Genomic DNA, 27,922 nt, shown 5'->3' with positions numbered 1-27,922 from the left:
TGGAAATAAAACCACCAAAGCAAAAAGAAAAATAGCCCTTAGTACATATTTAGGTACAAAACCCAGAGTAGCAAATGGGAAAAGGATGCAGATCTCCCAGTCGTTTAAATTTCTTGATTCAAACTGCATTTTCTTTAAGTGCTGAAGCTGCTAACAGGCATAACCAGGCCTCAGGCCTTGCATAGCCCTAATCCAAGGCCGGTTTAAAACCCAGTCAAGTTAATCAGTAGGAGAATAGAAAAGCAATAGATGATCAATTTGTTTACGCAGGTGCTTTCTGAAATGCAGACAGCTTTAGAAAAATTAATATAGATGAACAGGCATTGCTTGTTCAAAGACTTAAGTGTGCTTGAAGGATTGTGTGAGTTAAAGCAGGCAGAAAGAAGATCGTGATCTGAGGACGACCCCGAAACCAAGGCAGAGACTGGAACAAATAGATGAATCAACAGGGACAGGATCGGGTGATGGATTCCAGAGCTGGTAAGACCAAAGGAAACTCCTAAAAACCTTGGACACTGACTAATGATCTGATCAGTGTATCTAAGCTGTGCTGCATCTCTTTGTACTCGGCCAACTACCGAGGTGGTGGCCCAGCCCTGAGTTGTGATTAAAGCAAGCTAGGGGTACCCACATCTGTGTGAAATCCTCCTTTAACAGTTACATTATCAGCTACTTTCTCAGTAATATCACCAAAACCAGACACCGGGCAGTCATCCATTTTCATTCAAGCACAATTAAAAAACCCTCTATGCCAGCATATTATGTACAAAATCATGTACAGTTAAAATAAGCAACTGAAAGCATGAATGAAATTCTTAATATACAGTACTTTTACACAGCCAAAGCTATTTTATTTTACAAGATGAGTTTTTTGCGTTAATCTTTTTCTGAAAGCCCAGTAAAAACAGCGTGAACTAAAGCAAAATTTAAGAGACAACTTACAAAGTAATATTTGCATAGCACTGTAAATCTGCGTATTTGTTTGGGCACAGTACTTAGTAGAAACTACAGCAGGTGACAGGGTTGGGTCTTCTTAATAGCTTCTTATTTTTAACCAGATTGATGCACCTCTTCTGAACGTCATAAAATCAAGTGTAGGAAATAACTGTAAAAATGTACAAAAATATATACACATGCACAGTAAATGCATACCCTGTATTACAGTTTTATTACTTGTTAGATTTGGCTAATAATGATCATCTAGTACTTACAAACTTGTCATTTGGAGGGAAGTGTAACAAATCAATCAGGTTAAGAACGGTGTTTTCTCAGAGAGGTTTTCATTAAAGCTACAGTACTTGCTGGTGATCTTTAGGAGTGAGCGACATGCCAGCTGACACTGGCTGCCTGGTGTTCAGGCAAGTAGCATTCACTTGTCACAAGGTACAGCTCTGACAAAGCTGAAGCAAAATAATACAAAGGGATGCGGCTTGGCTCTCTGCACAGATGCACATGCACATAATAAAGGAGCTCCACAGAACCAGTTCATCCTTAGGGGAAAAAAGTAATTCATTCCTGATTAGCCTCTGCTGCCCACTCTTCCTCCCTTTGCAAATTAGATTTTAGTGTGACTAGTAAATTAGTGTGTGTTCCTTGAAAATGCACAGTGGCCAAAATAAAAATAATCAAAGGAAAGAAAGAAAACCTATGTAAGACTGCAAATTGGTGGTGGTAGCTCTCACGCTAAAGAATACTTCCAATTTATGTCTTAGAAGTCCTATTATAATCTGGTTTCTGCTAAAGTGTCTATCTTTAAAGTAATTTCATCTTCAAAAGATAAGATACTGCTTCTGCTAACGTAAAGCTTTGTAGAAGTAGACAATCAGCTGCACTCAAGTACTCTCAACAGTGAAAGTGCACAAATTCATTTTCTTCACAGTTTCAAAACCCAAGGAATGGCTTGTAACTGCAGGTATCACATTTTAAGAAATACAGGCAGCTTTCCATAAACCTAGAGAGGCTGAGGACAAGAGAAACGTGACATGTTTGTCTTACAGATGCCAATCCACTGTCTCCCCAATTCCGAAGTATGAAATACTTTCCTGACATTTTCTGGTGGCTACTAAATGTGGTGCAGACCCTGTAACACTGACTTCCAGGACGTCTTCCCTCAAAACCACAGCAAGTAAAAAAACCCAAAACCAACAATCCGCAAGGCTTTTGATGCAGAGATTGCCGAGACAATCAGATAAACGCAGTCTTTGAGATAAACAGGGGGAAGCCTGGCAGAGTAAGAGCTGCTAACTGTAACAAGCCCTTAAAACAAATTCTGACCCCGCGTGGCAAGGACTACCTTGCAAGTTGTCACAGGGAGGTTTCACATTCATATTAGAGTCTGAGTTTGCCTACTCACATTACACACATCTCTGGTTTGCAAAGCTCCTGGCAATCACTCAATTTTCTCAGGACAAGAATTTGGCCAGACCTGTTGGTGTTCTTCCTCCTTCCAGCGATGCACTTTGCAGTGTTCCACCTTCCTTCAGCGACACACCTTGCAGCTCTCAGCACAGCTGCCACCTGCTTCAAATCCCGGCTTCCCCCAGCACTGGCAGCGCTGGAGCAGCCCATTACAGTCAAGTTTCAGAAATACAGAAGCAAGTAGCTGCGGCAAACCAGCTCAAAGTACAAATTCAGCATTACCATTATAGGGATGGGTTTCTTTCTACAGGCATAAACCAGAACGTGTAGTAATCATCTGCTGCGAACCAGGAACTTCACACCAAGAAACGTAAGCTCTCGGGCATCTAGGAGATGCTGAGTTACGCTGTTGCATTTGATTTTCAAAGGAAATGTAGGAATGGATTCTTCACTCTTATCTGCATTGGCCTCCAGCATCTGAATGCAACACTTGGGCGAGGTCTGTCCAATCTTGGCCTTACGACTTCTTAATACACACTTTTCCAAGATGCCAAAACAGGTGAATGTTACCTGCCTTCAATCCGAAATGCTCTGTGTAGTGTGAACTCAGCATTATTAAAAGCTTCCAGCCCTATGTTTCTTTAATCAAAACGTACATGAAGCAAAACCAGGTTTTGGGTTAGTCCCCGTCAGAAGCTGTACCTTTAGCAATTATCTGAGGTGCAGTAACCTCTGCTTGGTAGTTACTCCAGCTATTAGCAAAGACCTTGTCCCAGCTCTCTTCTAACACTGGTTTCATCAATCCAGAGGGACCAGTTACTAGGTAGTGAAGGCCTATGTGAGGAGGCCTGGGAAGGACTTCTCTTTCCCAATAAAAGTTTTGCTCTGAAGCAGCAAAGCTGCACTATCACCTACCGCAGCTTAAACACAAGCGTGTCACTTCAGACCTACTGAGCACATCAACCAGCGCCAAAATGCAGGAGGAAAAAAAACCTCAGTTATGTGAGGGAATTTCTATAGGACTGGTTGAACTGGAAAGCTCCAAGTTCCAGCTAAGAGGTCATAACGGAACCATCTGCAGAAAACAGAGGCAAGCAAATACACAGACATCAGTGACGGAGACAAGTGGCATCGTGTGGAAGTTAGCAGACACACTCACTTCTGTGGATACTAGGCAATTAGGACAAAGGTAATAGTCATACTCATTGGTCAGCAATTAAGTGTAGAGCCCTTCGAGATAAATTAAAGCAGAACAAAGGAACATTGCCCATGCTCTTTGTGCCAGAGACAGATATTTTGCTCAGTGATGCAAAGTCAATTGCAAGAGCAGATTCAGCCCACAATGAGCAATAGAGAACTGTAATCCCTACTGAGCCAAGACTTCTGGATACCAGTTATCCAGCCATTCTTCAGCATCAGCTTCTTGTGCCTTCCTAACTGAAGGATGCCACAACGCCAGCAGTCTCCAAGCTCTCTCACCATGTTCTTAAGACAGCTCAACGCGATGCTACCTTGGAACTGCAAATCCCACTTTGAGAGCAACTTCTTTGTTCTTCACAACAATGACAAGTGCTGCCAAGGCTAAGAGCAAAGCATCTGTCCATAACAGTCTGAGAACCGTTTATCTTTGGAGTCAATGCTGAACTCCATGGCAGTCAGTTTGCAAGTCCATACTGGAGAAAATTGGTGTTTAGTCTAAACAATCAAGCAATAAATGAAAGTTTTGAAAGGTGGAGAGAGAAAATGCTCCTACAGATTCAAGTTTATTAAACCTAGCATGGCTGTAAAAGCAAAAGACGAAAATAATGATATATTTTTGTTTATTATTGCTCTTAAAAGGGCTTGGTAGTCAAATATACAAGCTATGTTCTATTAAACCAGAAGAAAATAAGATATAAAATCTATGCTCACTTTTCCAATCCAAGCCACCTAATAATCTTCATTAGTGACAATAATTTCAGCTATTTCCAGTCATTTTAATTTATACATACTCTGTGTTATGTGTGCACGCATGTGTGTATAAAACCCCCTATTTGAGGGGATAAAATGCAAAATGAAGATATTTGTGTTGGTTTTGTACTGTTTTGTGCATTGCTGTATATTTCAGGTTTCCAAATAGTTACTGATATGTCTGTTTAGAAGAGCAAAATTTAAGTAACTGATGATGTATTTATTATATTTTCAAAAAGAAAGCATGACCAGTAAGTTATGAAGAGAAAATATGAAATGTTGATTATTCTCCCCTTGCTGTACATGCACTAATCCCATGATTCCAAATAGGGAGTTACATGCACTAAGAGGAGAAAATTCCATAGAGAGAAATCCTTTCACAATCTCCCCTCTTCTCAGCATTAAAGGATCTATTTTGTGAAATTCTTGTCATGCCCATTAATATACCGCTCAAAATGTAGGTATAAAACATAGTCAATGGTCAGCCTGCTTTGCAAGCCTCACTCTGCTAAGCCAGTACAATTTATACATGCTCAACATCATCTTCAGAAAGCAAGTATACAGCATTTGTAACATCCTTCTAAGAAGCGAGAATTACATCCATTACTGAATTACATAAGAAAAAAAGAATAAAGAAAAGAAAGAAAAGCCCATTGCTTTTAGTCCTCCGGTTAAAAAACAGGGAAAAGTCAGTTACCTTTATCAGCATTTGGAAATCTAACCATATTTAAAGACAGAGTAGCACAGAAAAATCCAGTAAGGAAAAGAGAGTCACGGCTGGGCTCTGTTCTTAATTCCCAAAGCATATTATTCCAAATTCCACTAACATTAACAACAGTTTTGCATCCCCTATCTTAGGGGAGATTTCTCGAGGGGACAAAGATGACGTACTAATGCTGGGGCTAGGGGTACAATGATTTGGTGAGGATGAGTCTAACAGGAATCAGACAACATAGGTCATCCTTCAAATCCTGTTGTTGAAAAGACCACAAATAAAAATCAAGCGCATGACAGAACAGTGAATAATGACCCCAAGTAAAATATTTTTCTAAGTTACAAAATTGCTCTTCCAGTGTTTGAAAGCAGAAAAACCTGTGGGAGAAGAGGTTACATTCCAACAGTTAGAATAGCTCCGAGAAGAAGGTAAATTATTACTCTCTTATCTTGGTTACTAGAGCAAAGATTAAAATAACGACCAGTGCTTTGATAAGGTCTGCTCTTTACAAAAGTGAGCTAAATACTCTAGTTGCAGCTGGGTTAAAAATACAGACCCCAAGGGTCAGCTTCTGCCCTCAGCTGTAGATCTGCAGCCCATTTCACCAACTTCTGAGTGTAGCCAAATGCAGATTGTGGCCTTCAGACTTGAACATACAGATAGTTCCCCTCTCTTTGCAAATAATTCTCCAGCTATGCATACGGCAATAATCTACAAAAATCTCAGAATGTGTGTTTGTAAAAGAGGAAAGAGGGAAAAAGAAAGAAAAAAAAAGAAAAAAAACCCCAGAGAGGTACAGCCATTATTCTGATCTCTAATTTCAGTGAAAAAAACCAAAAGGTCAACAAGCAAAACTAAAGATATTTAAAATCCCTGAAGAGACCCCGTACTCTTTCTAATGCTTTACAGCACAGCTCACCTTGCAATATACTTCACATTAACATCTAAAGCACGACTAAGTAGAAAGTGCAGCACACCCTGTTATTACAGCACACAGGGTAAGATCCTGGCCCCATTTGAGTCAATGTCAAAACTCTCATTACATGTTCAACAGATGCCAGTATTTGAAACTGATCACTACAGACCTCTCCTGTTCAAAGTTTTGTAAAAGATGTTTTGAAAATTATTGTGCCTGTTTCTGCTGCTGCCTTCCAGTTTACTGAGAGAGGTTGGCTGAACTGGACTTCGGTGATGAGAGATGAGAACAGAAATAAAAAGAGAAAACATCAGGACAATTGGATAAATTTCCTTCTTTGCACAACTCCAAATCGCACAGTCACCATTAATTCAGAAAACAAAACAGGCCCAAACAGATTCATAATTATCATACATGTATGATGTGAAACAGGGAAAACAACACTCAAGACTGAAGTACTATTTTGAAATTAAACAGCCTTGAGCAGTTAACAGGAGAAATGGTGAGAATTTTATACTGTTTTAATACTAGTGGATCTGTTCTATGGTATGTGCCGATCAATAACACACTGCTTCCAAACTCCGCTATCCATTCTCTCACATCACGGAAGTTTTAAGACATTGCCTGAAAATAAAAAGTATCAGTGTAACATACAAATAGGATTTCCTCTGTAGCCATGACAACACAACCTTTCCAAAATGACTCTAACCCAACGAACATCTGTCAGTTAATTTAAGAAGGGTTGGTTTTTTTTCTGGCTTATTAATAAAAAAAGTTGGAAATCAACAAACATTACGTTGGCTTTAGCAAGAGGAAACATTCAATGGCTCCTGTTGTAAAAGTGAGTGTAGTGCTCTTGACAGAAACCAGTGTATTCAGTCATCTGAAGATGCATGTGGCCATGGCCAATGCCCTCTTTTCTCCCCCCCACCCCCAAGTCCCCCAACAAATCAAGAAAAATTAGTTGTTTCTTCCACCCCAACCCAGATTTTCTCCCATAGTTTGACTACAGTAATCCTTAAACAGCCAGAAAGTTGATGTGTTCTCTTCAGTTGATGCCTCCAACTTCTTCATTCTTGGCTCAAGTTTTATTCATTAATATTAGTCATCAGTTATTAAGAAAAAGATAGTTTCTAAGTGTTTGTTGTCATTTTTTAACTGAAGTTAATTGGATACCATAGTCTGGTTACATGTGCTGAACTGCAGCCGTCAGTTATTCCTTTTTCTTGAATTCTTGGTTGCCGTAGCTGGAGCCTTTTTCTATTTCAGTTACTCCTATCAGTCTACGAACTCCAAAGGAAGCTTTAAAACACAACAGAGAAACGGGAGGCATATTAAAACCAGTTCAAGGATTTAGGAAGTTACATTTAAACACACAAGCAGAGCCAACATGAGTTAACCCAATCCTGAAGACACTAGTGACTACAGACCAACAGTGTGCTGTATAGGACTGTACATGGATCACAGGTCAGACCCCACTAAAAAAGGACAATCCAGATTTAAATATGTAATTAATGCTTCTATGATGATTAACACAACAAGTAGTATCAATACTGAAGCATAACCCCTCCACCCTCCTTTGGGTTTTGGGTGGGACTTTTTGTTCGGGTTTTTGGTGGGGGTTGGGGGGGTTTGTTTGTGTTTTTTTATTCACAGACAAGGTGTGCAGTAGAAGTACTTTCTCCTTCAGGCACCATAATAGGCTACAAGAATCACTTGCTATTGATTGCTATACATATTTCCTACAACATGAAGGCAAGCCTGCCTGGATTAAAGCTTTTGAAATAATAAAAATGCTATACAATATAAAGACTACAGAGCAAGCTCCAAGTACTCTTCTGCAAGCCCCATTCCTATCAATTAATACACAGAACTTAGTTACATGCTGCTCTGGGCATAGCATCTTCTCTGTTTTTATTACCTGCTCCAACAAGTCCCAGGAATGCGAGGATAAGGAGAGGTGATCCACTTGCAAAAACTCCAAAGCCAAATGTGAAGAGAGGAGAGAGGAGAACTGTGGCCCAAAAAAGGAAGTTTAGGAGAGTCCATGGTCTCCTAGGAGGTTTAAACTGCTGGCCAGGAAATATGCCTTCCTGATTATACATCTCTTGCAAAGCATCCTGGGAGAAAGAGAAGACAGAAGAAAACTGGTTCATAATGCTAGCACCAAGCAATCCAAGGCTAGTCAATTCCAGGACAACACCAAGGACAGTACCTGTGGCAAATACCTATTAAGAGCACGCAGCATCCATCTCCATCTGCTGTCATTTATTTGAATTTGAACATTTCTGTTGACTGCCGAGACTACCGCATTAGCCCTTTGAAGGCAATCTTGGCCACCATCAGAAACTGAAACCATATCAGCCTCTCCACTACCAAATACCTTCATCTCTTCTCTTAATTGCTTTGGAATTCAGGGCAGTGTCAGGCCAGAGGCCGGTTCAGACACCACCCGCCTCTCTGCTGGATGCTTTTTCTTTTCGTTTTTACTTCCAGAAAGGTCAGCATGATTTAGCGAAGCACAGCAGAAAAATGCTGTATATACAGCCAGAAAAGGAAGGCAAAGCACAAGCTAACCAGCAAAGACAGCACTATGCCAGCCATTACCCCAAAATGTCAACAAAGCAGCCGCATCCTCAGCTGTGCCTGCAGAGCGATGCAATCATGAAACATCGCTCAAAGGAACAGCAGGCCCACAGTTTTCCCTCAGTTTGTAAGAATATTCTGTAAGGTTTCCAAACTATTACTGAGGATGGCTGAAGTTTGGCTATTATTTTTCCCCACTTCAGCTGTTTTTCTTTTAGCTTCCCTTACAAAGGGCTAAGACCTGCAAGGTGTTGCCAATAACACAGCCTTCTGAGGACACACCCTCTGTGGGGGAAGAGCACTTTAAGGATTCCAGTTACAACATACTGCTGCCACCATAAGATCAATATATAAAACATCCACAGATGCAAGTAATGCCTCCCCGGCCAACACCTCACACCAAAGCTGAACGGAGGTACAGCCAACGAAGCCCTCCATCTGCAGAGCAGACCACTCTGCCTGAGGAATGGCACCAAGTGAAGGGAATGCTCTGTGCTGCATCTGCTTAGCTCTGCATTTACTGTGTAACAGAGCAAAGATCGCCCCTGTAACATACACCTTAAGGTCTGCTCCTCCAGCCGGGCCATGTCAGAAGGAATTCCTGCATCTAAGGGCCTTTTCACAAGGGAATTACATGATGGCACATCCCTGACAGCAGGAGGTGGGACTCAAGGATCCCACATTTATTTAAGCTCTCTAATCCCATATTATGCTGACCCACAAGCTAGTTTGATACGTTTACTAATGGGAGGTGGGAAGAGATGATGATAGTTACTGCTCTTTGTAAGATAACTGACCTCCCCTTAATTGAATTAGACTTAGGTATTCAAACAAATTAGGTTAAAATTAACAAAGCAAAGCTCAGAACTGCTGCATACCTACAGACTAAGCCTAAACTTGACAATGCTGCAGCACAGTTGAAGTTTCTGTGCTCCTCTGTTTTCCCACGAAGATAAGCGACACAAAACCCAAGATGCATATCTCAAGTTCAACAATCCACCGATTAGGGTTGGGCAACATTACAGTTCTCCCCCCCCACCCCCCGAATTGTTAAATCTGTGGTCAAGAAATTAACCATCTAAGGTGAAGAAAGAAAAGACACGGAAAAGCTTTGAGCTGTTTGAAGGCATGCTGGCTATGTGCTACACCAGTCCCTGGCAGCAGATCCCAGGGACTGTCTGTACCATGTCACACACCACTGGAGAGGTATTACCAGGAGGCAGAAGGAAAGTGACAGTGGAAGAAATAAAAGCAAAAGACAACTGCAGCTAAGAGCCAGGACTGGCTGTCCCTGACAGACAGTTGTCACTCTTGAGTGCCTAAAAACATCCATAGGAAAAACAGAGCTTTTAGAAATGTATGACAGAGACCTAAGAGCTGAAGAATGTAGAGAGAGAGTGGATTGCTATTAGTCTTCTGCAACTCAGGCATATCTCTGAATTTTGTTGTGCTTCCCAGCAATTTAAGACCTACTTACTAGTCAGCCCTCCATGGCCAAGGGCCTCTTCTGTACTGCTTCTTCCAGCAGTTTGAGGGATGGCTGCCTAATTATACATAATATTTCCATCTCTCCTCTTCACCCAGTGGAATAGTATGCATTACTCAGTGCCTTAATACGCTATTCCTGTAAAGTCCCGAAAGAGAGAAAAGCAAAGAAAAGCAAAGCAAAGCTGTTTACCTTTTCCTGGTAAAGCTTATGAAGCCAGTTTGCAGCTTCCTTTTCATCTTGAGGGATATCTTCCAGAGGAAATCTCCTAGTATAGTAGAGAGATTAAAAAAGGAAACAAAAAGACCACCAAAAAAAAAGAATTAATGGACAGCCCAGGTATTTGATGTTAGACCTCTACTAGAGAAGATCTTCCATTCAGTGAAGGACATAAACTACAGGTAATACTGTCACTGATGGCAGAGGTCCCAAATACAGAGAAGAACTGGGACTTAAGAGAACACCCGATTCTCCACCTAAAACCTCAGATTCCTAAGATGGAATAAACTGTACAAGCTCCTATCAGTTTCACAGCACATTAGCAAAACAAGCATCTCCCATTCAAACACTGTTCTCCTTTCACCAGGTCTGCCACTGGTTGATTCCCAGTGAGCTGAGACTGAGGCACCCAAAGCTGGGAAAAGACAAGCAAGTGGTAAACCCCAGGACAATTGTTTGTTACATTTTGTTAGTGGAAACCCCATTTTGGAAGGCATGGGAGGGGTGATGAAAAGTTCACTTTGTACCAACTCTAAGGGAAAGGTCTGTGACTGCACGCCTCTCTCCTTCCTCTCCAGCCCTCCAGACTGAGGCATGCAGTTCTGGGTGCATACAAAAATTATGCCCAGCTCCAGGTACTGACCTGACCTCACCGAGAACAGGCACCTTTTAAGAGCCTCCTCCTAGTGGTGAAGAGCCAACCATTTTCCTGCATTCTTTTCTTTTTTGAGATAGGCCACTAACACGCTCACAAATGTATTGTCTCCTTTCTCTGTGGCACACATCTCAGTCCTGGATTAATTCAGAAATAAGTTGCTCAGTTTGTAGAGGGTAGGCACACACCTTGCCCTCAGCTTGAACATATTTTGGCAACACTTGGACTGTAGCAGGGCCCTCTTACAGCAATGCGCTAAGAACAGATGAGTGACCTCTGGAAGGGCTCTAGGCACAGCGATCCCAGATACAACTGACTCGCTCCTGTTCAACCAGGTAATATACTTCAACAGGATGAACTAAAGCCTTCGAGTCTACAGCAGCAGTGGGAAGATACTCAAGCACACTTCTAATAATTTCTGCATCCCATAAAAGATTTGAACACCAGATTTTACAGATTTACTATCATTAGAACTAACAGGAAGAGCTGCTCAATTAATGCATATAATGCTCAATAAAAGCTCAGTAAAAAGTAATTTGCCGAAAGCTTTCTGGTAAAATGTATTGCTGTCACCGCTAGAGGGTACTCACAGCAATAACATTTGGTGGTTTAACCGATTATTTCCTCTGGAGCCAGGTCAGGAGAAAGACTGGATCCTCTGCAGAAAGCTAATCTTCTTACCTCTGCGCAGGTGATTGCATACACATGTACCAAGAACAAAAGCTTACGGGCTTTCTTTCTCTGGGCTAATCTAAGTCTGCTGGTACATGATGGATATATGTTCAATTTTCAACAAACAGACTGTTAAAAAGTTCCTTTATTCTCATAGCTTGCCCTCCAACACAGAGAAAAAGCTTCAAGTGTAGAAAAGCATCTTGAGAACATTGATTCACTCCAAAAACATATTTAAAATCATCTAAATTATCTGAACATAGCCATTAGTTTAATCGAGTACCATTAGTAATTGTACCTGGCAACATCATCCTCAACAGAATTTTATGAACTCAAACCTATTCTAACAACTATTAAAAAGTACATTTCTCTCCTTTCCTCCCACTACCACACCAACAAATAAAACCAACTTGCACGTCCATTAGCAAGACATAAGATATTTAACTGAATGCAACCACTCTTCAATGTATAATTACGCAGATTGTACATCCACGCATGCATACCCCAGATCTAGCTAGACATGCCACATGCCTCTGCCATCAGTATGGAATCACAGCTGGCAACTAACGGCCTGACCAGCGGTTTTGCTAGCTGCTATGCTGTCTGTAAATAATCAAAATGAAACCCCTTGCAAATGAGTGACCCGATCTCTCTCCCCATCACCTCCACAGCCTTCTTTCCAACCAAAAGACTAAAACGTGGAAGTTGCAGTATCGGAGAACAGAACTGGAACGTATGTCCTTCCCTTCCCTTCCCCATCAGGGCTGCAGCACTCTGCCTCCGCTGGCACAGCATTACTTCCACAGAATTGTTGCTGCTACACCTTGACAGAATGGATAATTGGTCTGATTCCCCACAAAGTCCTTCACCATTGGAGGCTCTGGTAAGACACACCTGCTTTCATTAGGACTATGTACAGAGTCAGTGTCGTGCATCTGCAACACACAGACCCGAGGCCAGAGGAGAAAGGTGTGGGGGGAAGTAGCAAGGCTTTTTTTTGTTTTTCTTTTGAAAACCAAACATCAGCCTCATTGCCAGCATGTAGCAATGTTTTCTAAAGTGTGGGTAAAGTCCCCAGAGAAGCAGAAATTAACTGTCAGAACAACTGTGGAAAGAACCACCAGGACAATTGTCAGGCCCAAACATAAGAGACAAAAAAAGAAAATTCAGGCAGAAAGGGCTGGTAGTTTTTATGATCACAAGGAAGCCTTGAAAGCAGAAGGCAAGGAGAAAACAAGAAAAAGCAAGCATGTGTACATGCTGCATGGAGTTAGGTGTTAGCAGTTACTCCTTCAGGCAGAAGAGTAACGAGGAACATGAGGAATGTCCCACCTCATTCATACAATGTCTGAATTTCAGTATTATTTAACTTCTAATTAGCTCACCAAACTGTGAGAGAAGGACAGAAACTAGCACGCTATGGTGCTTTACACTGTTTACTACAAGAAACTACAGAAGTTGGACAGGCTATTTATACTATGCATATGCTTGCAGGGACTGGGAAGGGGGCAGAACAGTTGGTTTTCTGTTCCCAGCAGAGAAGGGGAAAAGGCAGACAAGTGTCCTCACTGCACAGAAGAGGGAAACCCTGGAACGACAGTGTGGTCACACGCAGGCTGAAAAGCCTGTCCAGTGATCTGACTCGCTGGGTGGTTATGATGGGATCTCACACAAAAGCCAGCTGAAGCAGGGGGGAACAGGGGGGTCTCTGTGGCCTGTAGAGAAACTTGAAGGACAAGGAAAAGGGGACTACAGGAAAGGACATTTCCCTGTAAAATCTGAATACACTGAATACACGCAGCCAAAGCATACATCTTAGGGCTCACCTCCATCATTATATGCTCACCTTACACACATATCTGCTTCATATTTCTTTCCATAAAGAATTCCTAATAAAGACGGGTTCTTGTTTCCTCTGAAATTAAGTGTTACATCATACACTGCTGAAACTGTTGCAAAAAAGAAAATATGGCTGTTATAGCAGCAATTCCAGCAACTGTGCTGCTGGCATCCTTGCGTTGGCAACAGAGCCTTCTGCAAGCCTTGCGTTAATGATGTCAGGTGGCAGAGTCTTTCACTACTTTGTGTTTACATGTCGTATTTATCTGTATCGGCCACCTGACATTCCCATCTACATAGCATGTGTGTTATCAAAACACAAGACAACTTGATGAACTAACTAAGCAACAATGACATACATGAAAGGTTTATTTTTTTTTTTTAAGACCGGTATCAGAACGATGTGGCAATTTACAAATTAACGGTTAACATGCTGAATGCTTATTACTGCCAACTCAGTAATTGTAATGGACATAATGAACAGAGTATACTACACTGTACTACACAGAGTATACTAAACAACACATTACAATTAATGCAAAGAACAAGTAGCAGCTTGCCCATACCTGTTCCCCTGAGACACTGGACAGCAGTGGTGAAACCTTTGGTTCTGGGCAACAGGTGGTATTTCAGTTTAGGCAACCCCTTGGATTCAGCTACCTCCATACTGATACGATGTTTGGTCTCTGTAAAGCGAGTTCCTTCACAGTACAGGAGAAACTAATACGAGACAAAAGGCAAACCCAACGATATCTTGAGATCAAAAGGAACCAAGCAGAATACTGAAAAGTTGTGTAAGATAAACATACACCCATGCATGCACACACACTTCAACTGTCTAATTTGTTTATCAAGTATTAGGCATAAGCATCACCTCAAAACTCATTTACAATTCTATTTAATTTTAACAACATCAGTACCAAATTTAAGGCGCAAAGAGTCCAAATGGTTATACCCGAAACATTTACTTAAAGAAAAAAAACCCTGAAAGCTTTGGCTGGCTGGTGATAAGACTACTCTAACAAATCATAAAAAGCAGTCCAAATGTCAGTACATGACCACTTTTGGAAAAAACATATTAATCATTAGCTACCTCATTTAAAATTTGTACTGTACCACCTGAATTACCCGTCTGCAGAGAGAATTGTCTGAAAGCTTTTCTGTTTGTGGCTTTTTTTGTTTGGGTGGGGTTTTTTTGGTGGTGGGGTTTTTTTGCATTTGTATCAGTTGTGTTCATAAAAAATGGTGCCTTTCCCTGAAACTTTTACCTTGTTTATCTTGTAGTATCTGTGGTATCCTGAGTAACTATTAAAGACTTAAATCCTCCCATACTGACTTCAAGCAGTATAAAACATCGATCTGCCCTTCTCCCGCCTCTCTATCACCTCTGCTCTAGTTAAGAGGGAGACCAGAAGCAATACAAAGCCAAAAGGAGAAAATGATTTTCTGTTTATCTCATGCCTTTCTGAAAGGTGGACATCATTCCCATTGTGCCAGCAAGGGAAATATTGCTGCATTTGAACACACAAACCTCTGCATCCCAGGCAAGCAATGGAGGGGGAGAAGGGCAGGCCGCTAATACTCTCAGTATCGTGCAACGCTGCAACATTGCAATTCAAAAGAAAGACTTATCGAAAGCATTGCTGCACGTGTGCTATTTGTCAGTACTGCAGATGCTTGAGTTTTTCTCTATAGTGTATCCACATGCTGTGCGCCACAAAAGTTAAATGAATGTTAAAACCACAAAGCCATAGACACAAGAGTTAGACCTGCCAGAGTGCAGTGAGAGAATAGGAACTGGTCCTGCAACCTTCATTTGGCCCTTTCATTAGGAAAGGGCACATTCATTAGGAAAACCTGACCAACCACCACCATCAAGTGGCAAGGACAGCACAAGGTACAGAGTGTAACACGGCAATCACAACCCCAGTCTGCAACGCAAGCTCTCCTCAACCCCAGTCTGCAACGCAAGCTCTCCTCTATACCAAATTCTCACCGCTCTTCAACTCAACGGTGCAGTGATCCTTCTGGACCAAGTATGCGAGCAAGGTACAGACGGCACTGCAACGCACGTGTGAGAAAGACCTCAAGATGAAAGGTTGTGCAAGCAGCTCTAATTGTTGCATTTGGAATGCACAAAAATTAGGAAATTGATTTACTCAAGTCAATTTTAATCATGATCTAAATTACCAAGCAGAAAGTCTTGATTTAAATAATCAATGCTGACTACATTTTGCATTTCTATTTTCTGGGTTTTTTTCCCCAGAGACTAGTCCTTCATCCTCAATCGTAGAATCATTAAGAAGTACAGAACTGCAACCAAAGTACAATCTTGAGATTTTTTTAATTGGTAGGGTTTTTTCTTTTCCAACGCTAATCAGGAGGATATGTTAAATGTAAGTCCTATCTATATATTCAAGCAATTAAGTAGTTTAAAATACATTCTCCAAATTCTTATTTTTTATACCCTTGTAATGATAGAAAGTCACAAATTATATGTTCACAATGTACTAGTTAAGGCTTAGGCTTAATATTTCACTATTAATCTTAACAAGCTGTACTAGATAATATTGAAAAATCAATTAAAATACACAAAAAGCCTCTTAAAATGTTTTATGAGCCAAATAACTGCATGTTACATGCGCTGCTATAAAAGCAAACCAATAAATTCATCAAAATATTTGCATTCAAAGCTAGAAGAAGTTTAATAGGTTGGTTATACTGCTGTGTTGCTGCAGTAAAACCTAACAACATTGCACATTATGAAACATAGATGTTTCACCCTTGACTTCAAAAAACGTCAAAATAAAAAACGACAAAAGCAGATGTAAGCTTGCCATGTGTTCTCATAGAGACTTTTTGGAAAACCAGTAACTTCACAGATGAATGAACATATTAACAAGAAATTCCTATAAAAATCCATGGTCTGTGCATCTCCCCCCCCCCCCCCCCAAAATTCACCGACTTCTCCAGAAGAGACTTTTTTGTTTATGTGTCTTTTTAGCCTACCTCAGAAAATGTAGGTTAAGGTTATATAGATTTAGTGGTCAAATATAGAATGTTGATTTTTTTTTTTTTTTTTAAGGTAAAATAAGTTCAGACAATATTAACAAGTATTGCACAAAAGCCCAATATATCAGTTATGGTCAAGCATTTGATTATCTATGCAAGCTTCTAAATTGTTTCCCAAATGGCCTCCCTTACCAACAGGCAAACAGAGCAATACTTTACCAGCACATCCCAAAAGATCTCCTTAAACAGAGCTCAGTTTTTTGCTTGACAACACTTGAAAGAAATCGTAAGCAGACCTCCTCCTGGTACATAAGACTAGAGTACCACATGAGTACCTCCATCACAATTTCACTTGTAGCAGTCGATACTAGAGGAGGAAATCCACACTTACCCACATATATTCAGGATAATCAGCTAAACGTTTTAATCCTTCAATAACTGTATCTCTGTCTTCTTCCCATTTCCTTTTGCAGAAAACAATCTCAAGGAAGTACCACGTCCAGCCAATTAGAGGCACATATAGTAGCTCTCTCTTAGCAAGAACTTTGGAACTCTTGGAGAAAAACAAAAACAACAATCCAAACACGTCATTTGCTGATTTGTACAAGATCAAACAAAGACATTAAAGTTAAAATGACAAAGAGTTGATCGAGTTCTGACTGGAAACTCAAATGCAAAGAAATTGTATATGCATGAGTTTTAAATAGACCTGTTCTCCTCCAGTGAAGGGAATGCTCATGGTCCCCACGTACCCCTAGCACGCCAAAGCGCTCTGTCATAGTCCAGCCACACAAGAAGTCAATTTCAAAGTTGTGATTCAAGATGATGATGACGTGTTCTTTCCCAAAGGTGTTCACCGTGGCCTCATCTGAGAACAAGGTGCACTCTGTGCCTGACCACCATTCCAGCAGCATTACCAACTCTAACAAACATGAAGACAGAGAGAAGTTAAGGGTGCCACTTAAAGCATTTCACCTCCAGCCCCATTCAGTGCCTAGTCTCTTCTGACTACCAACAACACTGTCACTTTTTCAATCCAACCAAGTAAAGGTGAAATGATGGGTATAGACCAGACCACATCACCATCCCTAAGCAGTACTTCAGGCACTAGATACGTGCATTATGGATATTTTTACCAGTGACGAGTTTGGGCATCATATTACAAATACGAACTGGAAAAAAACCCAGAACTTTGTGCCTGTAAACAGACAGTTGAGCGTTGATTGCTCCACTAAATGAGTACCATTTCTCCCAGGTGGAATACAAATTATGCATAGATGCAGCCTAATGTTTTTACTCAACATGAAACAAGCTTTATGGGGTAAACAGACCAATAAAAGGCTTTTAAAGGGATACAGTGCCATAGATCTTCTGCAACAGATTTTAATATTAGAACACAGGACTCTAATTGTTCTGTATTATGGTCATCAACACAGAGTCGGAAGCAGCAGAGAATTGAGCTAATTTATCAAAATACCTGGGCAAAGACAAGAATGGTAAACTGTGTCCTTTCACCGCAAAAGAAAGAACAAGCCCTTTCCTCTCTGTCTTCTCCAGCTTTTCAATATCCTAGCGTGTCTCTTACTTCACCCTGAACATTTCCTTCATTACCCTCTCTTATTTTCCACCTCCCCTTTTTTCATCTTAAGAAAATCCTTCCACTTAAATTCAACACGCACTGAATGTAGTTGCTATGGTTAGCCTATTTCTCTCTTTTCAGTGCAACAAGACAGATGGAAGACATTGCTTGTATTATAGGACAACTATAAAAGGTATGAAAATAGTTCATTCTCCCAGTAGGAAGATTTGTTTCCATGCAAACTGTAGCCATTGGTATTTCCTCATTTCAATGAGATATGGATGCAGTCAAAATCTGGTTGCACAAATATGGCAATTAAAAAGTCCAACTCTTCTTACATTACTACAACAAACTTGTAGAGTCAAAACTGGAAGGCACTCCCGCGGTTCTCTACATTGGGCTCTGTCAAGTTTCAGTTTCCCGTTGGGAGACTGTGGTTTTGCAAAATGGGGCAGCGCCTTCCAGCACAAGGACTTCTGATCGGTGGGATCACAACAGGGTAATCTATCCATACTGCTAAGTAAGAGTCCAATTTTGCACCACATCAGAGAGAAGGCAAATAGTATTTGGGTGAATGATATGGAAAATCAGTCCTGGTCTCCTGAAGATACATAGCTTTTCTAGCACTAGTTTTTTCACTTGTATTCCCCATGTGACCACTTAACCCCAGCTTATTCCCCTCTTTAATTTTCAAGATTCATTCATTTGGAGGCATGACAAAGTTATGCTGCTTGCTGATCAAGACAGCATAACCCTGTCAACTGGAAATACAGCAGAGGAAAGACAGAATAATAGTTTGTATCAACTACAGATTTCTATCATTGCTTTCCAGCTCTTGTGTCCTTTGCAAATGATGTGGATCACTCTCCTTTCTTGCCCTGGTCATCCTGGCTCAGTAAAAGGGGAAAGAGGACACCAAGAATGTCTCCAGTTGAGAGCTATGCTCTTCCAAGTCAGTAGCCAGGAGAATGAAGTAGCGGTACCAAACACAGTGTGGTTCTTTGTGGTTTTCCCTTTCCGTTGTTGTCTACGTACCAAGGAGGAGCATCTCCAGTGCCTGCTACAGTTGCTGCATTTTCTTACCAAAAATTAAATAAAATGGGTGTGTTCCTTCTTCAAAAGTCAAGAAAAGAATTCTGCAGAGGCAGGTGTGGATGACTTTCTGCAGAGCCCTTCTTGTACCATTCACTCTAAAGTAGTGGAAGAAGCTTTGCTGAGAGATTTGCCAGGGTTCATACTGAGAAATGAGGGTTGATGAGCCAGAGAATTCATACAAGGAAACAGATTGTCCTTTACAAGTGTACTGATAGATGATGTAATTATAACCAGGAGTGGGTTCATTTCCTTTTTTTTTTTGTGTGTGTGGGTTACAGCTATTTTGCATGGCACCAATCCTGCCAATGCTACAGCAAGACCATCCTTCTGAACGAAGGGATGGTAACACTTGCACTGCTTGGGATACTTCCAGTAGAGGACAAGCAACACCTTTGCTACAAGAAACTCCCTCCTGCAGCCAGGGTTCCCACATGCCAAAGCAGGGCGGCTTAGGGCCTCCCAAACCACCCAGAAAACAAAGCAAGAGGCACAGCACACCTCTCAGTTTCAAGTACTAACATGAGAGATTATTTTTGCAACTGGACTAAACCAAATGCGCCGTGCTCTCCAAAGGCATGAATCATCTGAAAGGAGCTGACATAGGAGAGCTTGAAGTGCAGACTACCCATCACAAATCTGACGCACTGCAAAGGGTTTTACACTGAGGCCAGAGCCCAGCAGACCTCTTTACCACAAACACTGGATAGGGTCTATCTCTTCCCCTCCTGAAGCTGTGCTTTATGTATCTGAGAAGAGATACTTTAAGAATAGAGGCTGGTTTTCAGTGGGCTATAGTACACAGCCAGATACACAATCACCTGTGTATCTACCCCTGCACACCAATCCTCTGCTGGACAGGCAGAGCAGCTTCTGCTACAGACAGCTCTGACATGAACACCCTCAGCCTAAAACTAAACAGCTTGGAGGAAGCAAGCAAAACACAGCATCCAGAACAGAACACCAACCTACAGGTTCATTGCCAAAAGGCTTCCACATAATGAAATATATTTCATTATGAATGGCAACACATGAACTGCTGCATTAACACAGCTTACTTAATTCGTTATAAATCACAATTGAAGTGCATATTCTGTCAGCTCTTCCATCGCAGGCCATCAGCACTCTGCAATCCCACAGAACATTTACATTAATTTTCGTAGCTTAATTTCTCAGTAATTTCATTTATAATAGGCTATACATGAGGAATTATCCTAGGTACAGGCCAATTATTTACTCAGCTTCTCCAAACCTTTTTGAACAATAGCATAGGTTGTTTCTAGCATATAGAAGATAACAGCATTTAAAACGTAATTTTTCCATGTACAATGCTAACCTGTAGAAATCAAGGGTCTGAACCTACAAGCCTTACAGGCACAAGCAGCTCACCTGCTCAGAAAAGCCAGACTATTAGTGCAACAATAGTTTTCAGCATGACATCGGATTCTACATTATTAAAACACATTAAAAAATTCCTGTAAGTAAAAAAAAAAAAATAAATAATCCCATATAGCCCCAACTCCCTTCAACCAAGCTAATTTTGAAGTTTCTACTTGTAAGTTCTCCCATTACCTTTTCTCCTGAACAGTTTGTCTGCCACACTCTAATTTCCTTTCTCCTGTGCTACTCAGACAACGTTCTCAATAGGTACGACAAAAAGCACAGGAAGGACAACAAGCTTTAAAAAAAATAAACTAGATTCTTTGGAGGGTTTTTGTTGGTAGTACTTCATATCGATGATTTAAGAAATGTGGGTGCCTGTTAGTGGACTGCCTAACTGTAATTTAAGTACTTATTCAGGTGACTCATTTACTCGAAGTGGGAGTTGGATGCTGAGCTGAGCACTAAGGTAAGTGGTCATGCATTCCGGGAGGGGATGGAGAATGGAAACAAGTTAGATGATTCACTGCTGAAACAGGAGGTGACATTTGGACTAAGGGACCTTCTAAACATTCATTTTGGAAATCTAATCCCCTGTTAAACTGTGTGAGGAGAAGAAAAAAAAAGTGATCCACACGGAGGAGGTTTTGCAAAGGTCTGAAAGAAAAAGCAAAGCAGCTGCACCCACTGTAGAGAAGGAAAGAGCGACAAATTACTCACAAAAGGAGACACCGACGCCAGAGATGTACACTGTAGGGCATAACAGGACTCTGAAGTTGACACACAGTTCAGGCATCTACACTAGATACTTCCCGCATATGTCTTTCTCTGCAGAGGACACAGTTTACTTGGGCTCTTAAGTGGTAAATATTGCACATACGCTTAATACCTGAAGGAGTCTGTGAATTCCCCTTTCCCCATCACTTAGTACAGGCTCTGATACCAGATGAAGATGGTATTGAGACAGGATCTGCAATTCCTACCAGTCAAGTAAGGCTGGGGAGAAGCTTTATTTCCTACGTTTTTGAATAACGGAGTGACAATACTTATCAGTCCGTTGACTTTTGTATGTTTTCCCAGTATTTCAGAGAAGATGGCTGCTTTGAACTGCTCTGAGTATATCTAACTTACCATTCCTCTCTAACTCATGTAACTGTGTGTATATAAATACTTGTGTATATATGGGTTTTTTCTTTTAACAGAAGGAGAAACAAAGAACACTCCCCTTCCCATTTCCAGCCCTCACATCCCCTTCAAGCATACTCACGGCTCCAAAGCGAATAGGCAAGGCGACAGTTTACTCGGCGATAAAACTGCTTGTTTATGGGCCAGAGGACTAGTGTGCATAGTTGAATGAAGTTAATGATCAGTCCACTCACAACAAAGACAAACCCAATGAGGAGGTGAACTATGAACTGGGTCTTCAGAAAGGCAATGAAGCCCATGATAACCACTCAGAAGCGTGTGCAAGGGCCGTCACTCAGAATAACCGTCCTGAAAGAGAAAGAAAAGAATCAAATGGAGAACGGATTTACAAGCCCTGAGGAAGAGCAAAGCAAAAGCCCTGAAACAGTCCATGCAACTTCAGCAACAGGAACCCAACCCAATAAACACCCAGCTCTCTAAGTGTGCCTTATTCAGGTTACACAATATTCACAATATTCAAAATACGAACAAGCCTGCCTTATTCAACACAATAAACCACTGATGGTGCAAAAAATTTCCCAAAATAGGAAGGAATCATTATTTACAATTTACAGCTCACTAAGAAGATTACTGTTTGCCAAAGATGCCATCTCACACCTCTCTTCAAACAAAGATCATATAACTGGACTTAATGCTGGGAAGAACACAGAACCCTGCACTCACAGTGAAGCAGTCGAGCCCTGATCAGTAAACAAGCTGCACAGTGACTGCCGTCCCTTCAGGGGTTGCTGTCCCTGAACTGCAACAGGAGCTTCAGCCCCCCCCCGCACCCAATAAATGGCATGCCGAGCCTCTGGAGCTGCATAAATGACCCAATGCCTTTCTGGCCTGCCTTCAAAGGCACCGCTCTGTACATAGCTCCCCCCAACAAGCACCAAGAGAGGGCTGCTGGGGGCTACAGGGACTTGGTTACACATTTGCTTTGACTGGAACAGTACAGCAGTCAGTCCAGGGAGCAGGCTCTTCATTGTGAATTTTTTTTCACTGGGGAGCAGTGCATTCTGGAATGAAAAGAGCAGGGCTGGTCACACGGGGCATCACTTTGGCAAACACTAAGGCATGGAAATGGAAATTAGGTATTCTCACATCCAAAACCCGTGCTGGAGCAAGTTTAATAACTTCTCGCTTTGGTATATTTGATCATGGAAATGTGGCTTGACAGTTACGGGCGGGGGAAGTAAAAATAGTAGAAAAATCTTAGGCTTCGTAGCAGGGCAAAACTGATCTGAAGAGGGCTTTGGTGAAGAATCTTGATTCCACTGAAATTGCCAAAACACTTAACTCTGAACATGTGCCATATCTATACCAGGTGCAGAAAGACAGGTGACATCTGAACCAGCAGAAAGCCACAGTAGCTTAGAGAGTCAAATCTGATCCAATACGAATGCTGCCAGTACAACGTTAACCCAATAAAATGTCTTTACCAAGCCACCAGACTGAGTTTATTTCAATCCCTGTGTTATCTGGCACTGGCCTTTTTGACCTCTTGGGTACTAGAAGCCCTACAACTAGGCCAACCAGGCTGTCAAACCACAGCCTCAATGTCTCACCCAATAAAACCAGAAGCATGACCCTGACTTTCTGCCACAGACAAAGCTTCCTGCCAGTATTTATGCTTAGCTATTACAAGGGTTGCAAATGACCAGACCAACCAGCAGATGGGAACAAATACTTTTTAACAAGTCAAGCATCCACAGGTCATGCAGAAGTTCCAGATGCCTGAAAATAAAAGTACTGTCAGCTGTGAGGAACCAAACCATTTTCATTTGCCGCATGCTCAGTATAGTGCTATTTATACAACTCAACAATTTCCCTTGTGAAAGCTTGTTTTCTACCGTCTCTTCTGCAAATCAGGTACTGCCTTTCAAGGCACAGAGCGTCTAGCTTTTGCACAATCAAAATCTAGTTGCATCATTAGTAAATCTACCACTTCAGAAGCACATTACAGATGGGGAAAAAAAAGGCCCCGTTTCAATTACAAACAGTATTGTGCCTACCACAGAGCAATGCAAGCTGAATAAGCTATTATTGAAGCTCATGATGAATCATCTACTCTCAGTGTTTTCCTGTAAGAATGGAAGAAACTTCTTCCACTAACAAATTACTTTAAGAAGAGTTGTTGGGAAGCATAGACTTGTGTTTAAAATGAAGCAAGTGGAGCCCTCCTTCCTCTCCCCTCCCCAAAGGGTTGTAGGGTACAGCTACCTCTCACAGCTGGAACACCGCACCAGTGTTCAGATGTACCATTTGGGAGATGGCCATGGTATTCGGTGTTTGACTCCCTAACACAGCAGTGGGCTCATTGATCTTTTCCATTGGCATGTTCTGTTAAGTACCACCAAACATTAAACACCGAGTTCTTCACTTGCAAGATCAGAGTCATTCTCTTCACCTGGTCTCTCTCAAAACACAGTTCAAACATACTAGAAAATAACAATCTCCCTCTTTGTGGCACCCCCACCCCCCTACCTATTTTTGAATCCCTACTTGCCTTCTCTACAGCCATGTGCAAGCAGCTTTGCTGATGACCATACTTAACACAGTCATTAGACTTACTGCCTTTCAGTGCACAGCTTGCCCCCTTCCAGACAACAGCCTAAGAACCGTACAAAGGGCACGAGGAAAAATAGAAATGTCAAGTATTATCCTCAAATAAAATAGTTTGGCTCCACTTCCACAGCCTCTTTGCTTTAAGCGAAGTCTGGAGCATTTGTCCCTTACATTAAGAGCATTGTTGTATCACAGACCCAAAGAGACACATCCCCTTTTACCAAGGCTGGACACACTGCAGCATCTTGCTTCTACAGCTCTACACGTGGAAAACAGAATTTATCATTCTTCTGCCAGTGGCCTGCCCAAGAGTCTTGCTCTGGTGGGATTCCAGAGCTGCATGACACAGCACAGCCGCTCAGGCACCTGGGCTCACTGCACTCCTATGCATCTGGGGACTGCAAGCCTTACTGGTATTGATTGAAACAGGGTAAAGAGAACAGCAGTCAAGGAATAGCTGGTTCCTCTCCAGCACCTTGTGAGGACAGCATTTGCCAGATTGCTCCATAAAGCACAGCTGGTTTCCTTGCACTTCCTCTTTAAATGGACAGGGATCAACTAAAAAATAGGTTAGTCATCTTGTCTGATCCTTCCAGTTTCAATGCTGGATACAGAATCTGCCAGTCTCCCTTTTGCTAATCCCTCACTTAATTGTATTTGACTTCTAAGATAATTAGAAGTTAATCTTAACCCAGGAATTCTTTACTTTTCTGCATTCCTGCCCAGGTAGGACAGGCAGGCAATTCAAGGACAGGCCAAGAGGTAAAGGGTGGTCCAGCAGCTGTTTTGTTGAATCCTACAGTCAGGCTGGGGAAATCAGTGTTTGCTGGAACAAGGAGAAGCAACATTCTGCATCTGACACATATGTTAAGATCAGCTAAGTGAAGTGTCTAGGAAGTAAATATCTGCCCTAGTTTAAGACAGCAAGTCTCAGCACTATTCATTTTTTCTTGTTTAAAGTATACGGGTATCATGTGCTTATTCAAAGACCTGCTGGTAAAATCTGTTTTTTCTCCCTTTTTTTCCTAAAGCACCTTGTAACTTCACAACATTGACCTTTGACCACAAAACCTCCATTTCCTCCTGTGCAGCCACACTGAGAACTGCAGACAACTTCAGTCCTCTCCCTGCTTTCACATCCTCACCAAGTGCCTGCTTTCCACAGCCACGCTGCAGGACAGCAGTAGCGTAAAGCCCAGCTCAAACCAAACCGCACACTTCCATTGCCTTTTAGCGCCTTACCTCGCAGGCTTGTTTGACTTTCATAAAGTCAGAGACTGCTCCCCATAGTATTGATTTTTATCTTCTCTGATGAAAAAGTTCTTAAGTGCGCTGCATCCTTCTGGGCTCCCTCCCTGGTTTATACACCTCTCAAGTAAAGGACAAGGAGGCAGAGATCCAATGGCTTTCTTGATGTGGTGGTTTGACTTGGCTGAACCCCCAGGTGCCCACCAAAGCCCCTCTATCACTCCCCTCCTCAACTGCAGGGGAAAGAAAATACAATGAAAGGCTCATGGGTCAAGAGAAGGACAGGGAGATCACAGCAACTAGAGTCACAGGCAAAACAGACTCAACTTGAGGAAAAATTAATTTATTACCAACCAAATCAGAGTAGGGTAATGAGAAAAATAACCCAAATCTTAAAACACCTTACCTCCACCCCTCCCTTCTTCCCAGGCTCGGCTTCACTCCAGATTTTTCTCTACCTCCTCCCCTCCAGCAGCACAGGAGGATGGGGAACAGGGGTTGCAGTCAATTCATCACACATCGTTCCTGCTGCTCCTTCGTCCTCAGGGGGAGGACTCCTCACACTCTTCCCCTGCTCCAGCGTGGGGTACCACCCATGGGAAAGTTTTCCATTAACTTCTCAGACATTCCCACAGACTACAGTTCCTCACAAACTGCTCCAGAAGGGGTCCCTTCCATGGAGCGCAGTCCTTCAAGAGCAGACTGCTCTGGCATGGGTCCCTCCCAGGGTCACAAATCCTGCCAGCAAACCTGCTCCAGTGTGGGCTCTCTACTGGGTCACAGACTCCTTTGGGTGCAACTACCTGCTCTGGCATGGGGTCCTCCATGGGCTGCAGGTGGGTATCTGCTCCACCGTGGACATCCACAGGCTGCAGGGACAGCCTGCCTCACCATGGTCTTCTCCATCGGCTGCTGGGGAATCTCTGCTCTGGTGTCTGGAGCACCTCCTCCCCCTCCTTCTGCACTGAGCTCAAGTTGTTGCTCTCGCATATTCTCACTCCTCTCTCCAGCAGCTGCAGCTGCTGTTTTATGCAGGAACTTTTTCCCCTTCTTAAATATGTTATCCCAGAGGTGCTATTACCATTGCTGAAGAGCTTGGTCTTGGCGAGCAGCAGGTCCATCTTGGAGCCAGCTGGCACTGGCTCCATTGGACATGGGGGAAGCTTCTAGCAGCTTCTCACAGAAGCCACCCTTGTAGCCCCATAGCTACCATAACCCTCACCACACAAACCAAATACACCTGGGTACAGAGTTGTGTTTTGAGGCTCCATGGTCACATGAATTCTCTGGTATCCAAAAGATACTAGCAAAAGGAGGAATACAACCTTTTTGCTTTACTTAGCTTTCTACATTCATGAGGGCCCTAACAGTTAAACTGCTTTGAGACTTCCATCTCTCTGTTGAACGCCGCTGAAATATGCCACAGGTTTAAAAGCCATTAGAAGGAAGAATGACAGAGACAGCATGATTGCATCAGCCTCATTTCATTAAGAAATCAGGTTTTAAAAAAACGCCAGGTGCACAACATGCACTAAGCACATTACAGACATTTCATGAAACACGTAGTTATTTATGAAGAATTCAAAATTAAAAATTAAGCCATTAATCATTCTATAATATAGAATTCACAGCTTTTAATTTATTGCTGTCACGCGTATACAATCCCTCTGAAGTTCATGAGGTTTACATGAATATAAGCATGAAATTAGAAATCGGTCCACTGATCCTAATATTCCAACCCAGTGAGAATTAATGTGTTTGACAACAACAAGAACTGCAGCAGCCAGTACTTACATCTCTAGTCTTTTGTTTTCGGGTTTTCTGAGCGTGCTATTGTCATTTTCCTGCTGCATCTGCTCTACCATACCATATGTATCTCTACTTACTAAACTAGTCACAGACATCTTTAGTTCTGAATATGTTGGCCCCATCCTGAGTTCTGGTATTTTACCTATCTCATAATCCGTAAGTTGAGGAATTGAGTGAAACCCATAAAATACTGAATTCTACCTTCTACCGTCATATTTTAAAATACTGTATTTTTCAGATTGAGCTTTGTAAGCCTCCTTGATGTGTCTATAAATTTGGCAAATCCTATCTATGAAGAAAGGCTAATAATGTTGCAAGTCAGAAACAGTATAAAAACGCATTCTGTTGAGCATGTCTCATAACAAGTTTCCTCACCGTTTTTCAGAATTCTATAAACTCTGCTCATCAAAATCACACAAGAAAAATTTAAAACTATTTTTTTATTCAAAGTGAGAACTACTGTTCCATGAACTTCTTCATTTGTATGAGGAGAACAAATACAAACAGCAGCAGCCAGGAGCTGAAGAAACACGTCTTCTCAGTGTACTTTCTACCCTCCAAGATTTCTCTGATGACTGACTCAGGCTACTTCTCTTTTAAAAGCAGCTATGAAAATCATTAGTATAAGCATCTTTCTGCTCACCTCCCCT

The 27,922-nt window shown here is 41.8% G+C and overlaps 1 protein-coding gene across 10 annotated transcripts in view; it reads right to left on the bottom strand.

Moving 5' to 3' along the window:
- Positions 1–4,161: 4,161 nt before the first annotated feature.
- The window catches only part of AGPAT3 (1-acylglycerol-3-phosphate O-acyltransferase 3), a 94,090-nt gene continuing 70,329 nt past the window's right edge, over positions 4,162–27,922 (bottom strand). For 9 of the 10 annotated variants that reach the window (XM_055702370.1, XM_055702369.1, XM_055702374.1 and 6 more), the window contains 8 exons: positions 21,727–21,953; positions 17,161–17,330; positions 16,800–16,961; positions 13,963–14,116; positions 13,404–13,506; positions 10,204–10,279; positions 7,861–8,059; positions 4,162–7,241 (listed from right to left, as the gene is read on the bottom strand). In XM_055702370.1, coding sequence (XP_055558345.1) covers positions 7,153–7,241; positions 7,861–8,059; positions 10,204–10,279; positions 13,404–13,506; positions 13,963–14,116; positions 16,800–16,961; positions 17,161–17,330; positions 21,727–21,904 — 1,131 coding nt within the window. In that variant the 5' untranslated portion in view covers positions 21,905–21,953 and the 3' untranslated portion in view covers positions 4,162–7,152. Of the gene's footprint in view, positions 7,242–7,860; positions 8,060–10,203; positions 10,280–13,403; positions 13,507–13,962; positions 14,117–16,799; positions 16,962–17,160; positions 17,331–21,726; positions 21,954–22,328; positions 22,419–27,922 lie in introns of those variants that run through there. The other variant, XM_027804400.2, reaches the window with a different exon arrangement.

The sequence above is a fragment of the Falco cherrug genome, chromosome 2 (genome assembly GCF_023634085.1).
Source record: "Falco cherrug isolate bFalChe1 chromosome 2, bFalChe1.pri, whole genome shotgun sequence".
Taxonomy (NCBI): Eukaryota; Metazoa; Chordata; class Aves; order Falconiformes; family Falconidae; genus Falco; species Falco cherrug.
This window is presented reverse-complemented; position numbering and strand designations above follow the sequence as displayed.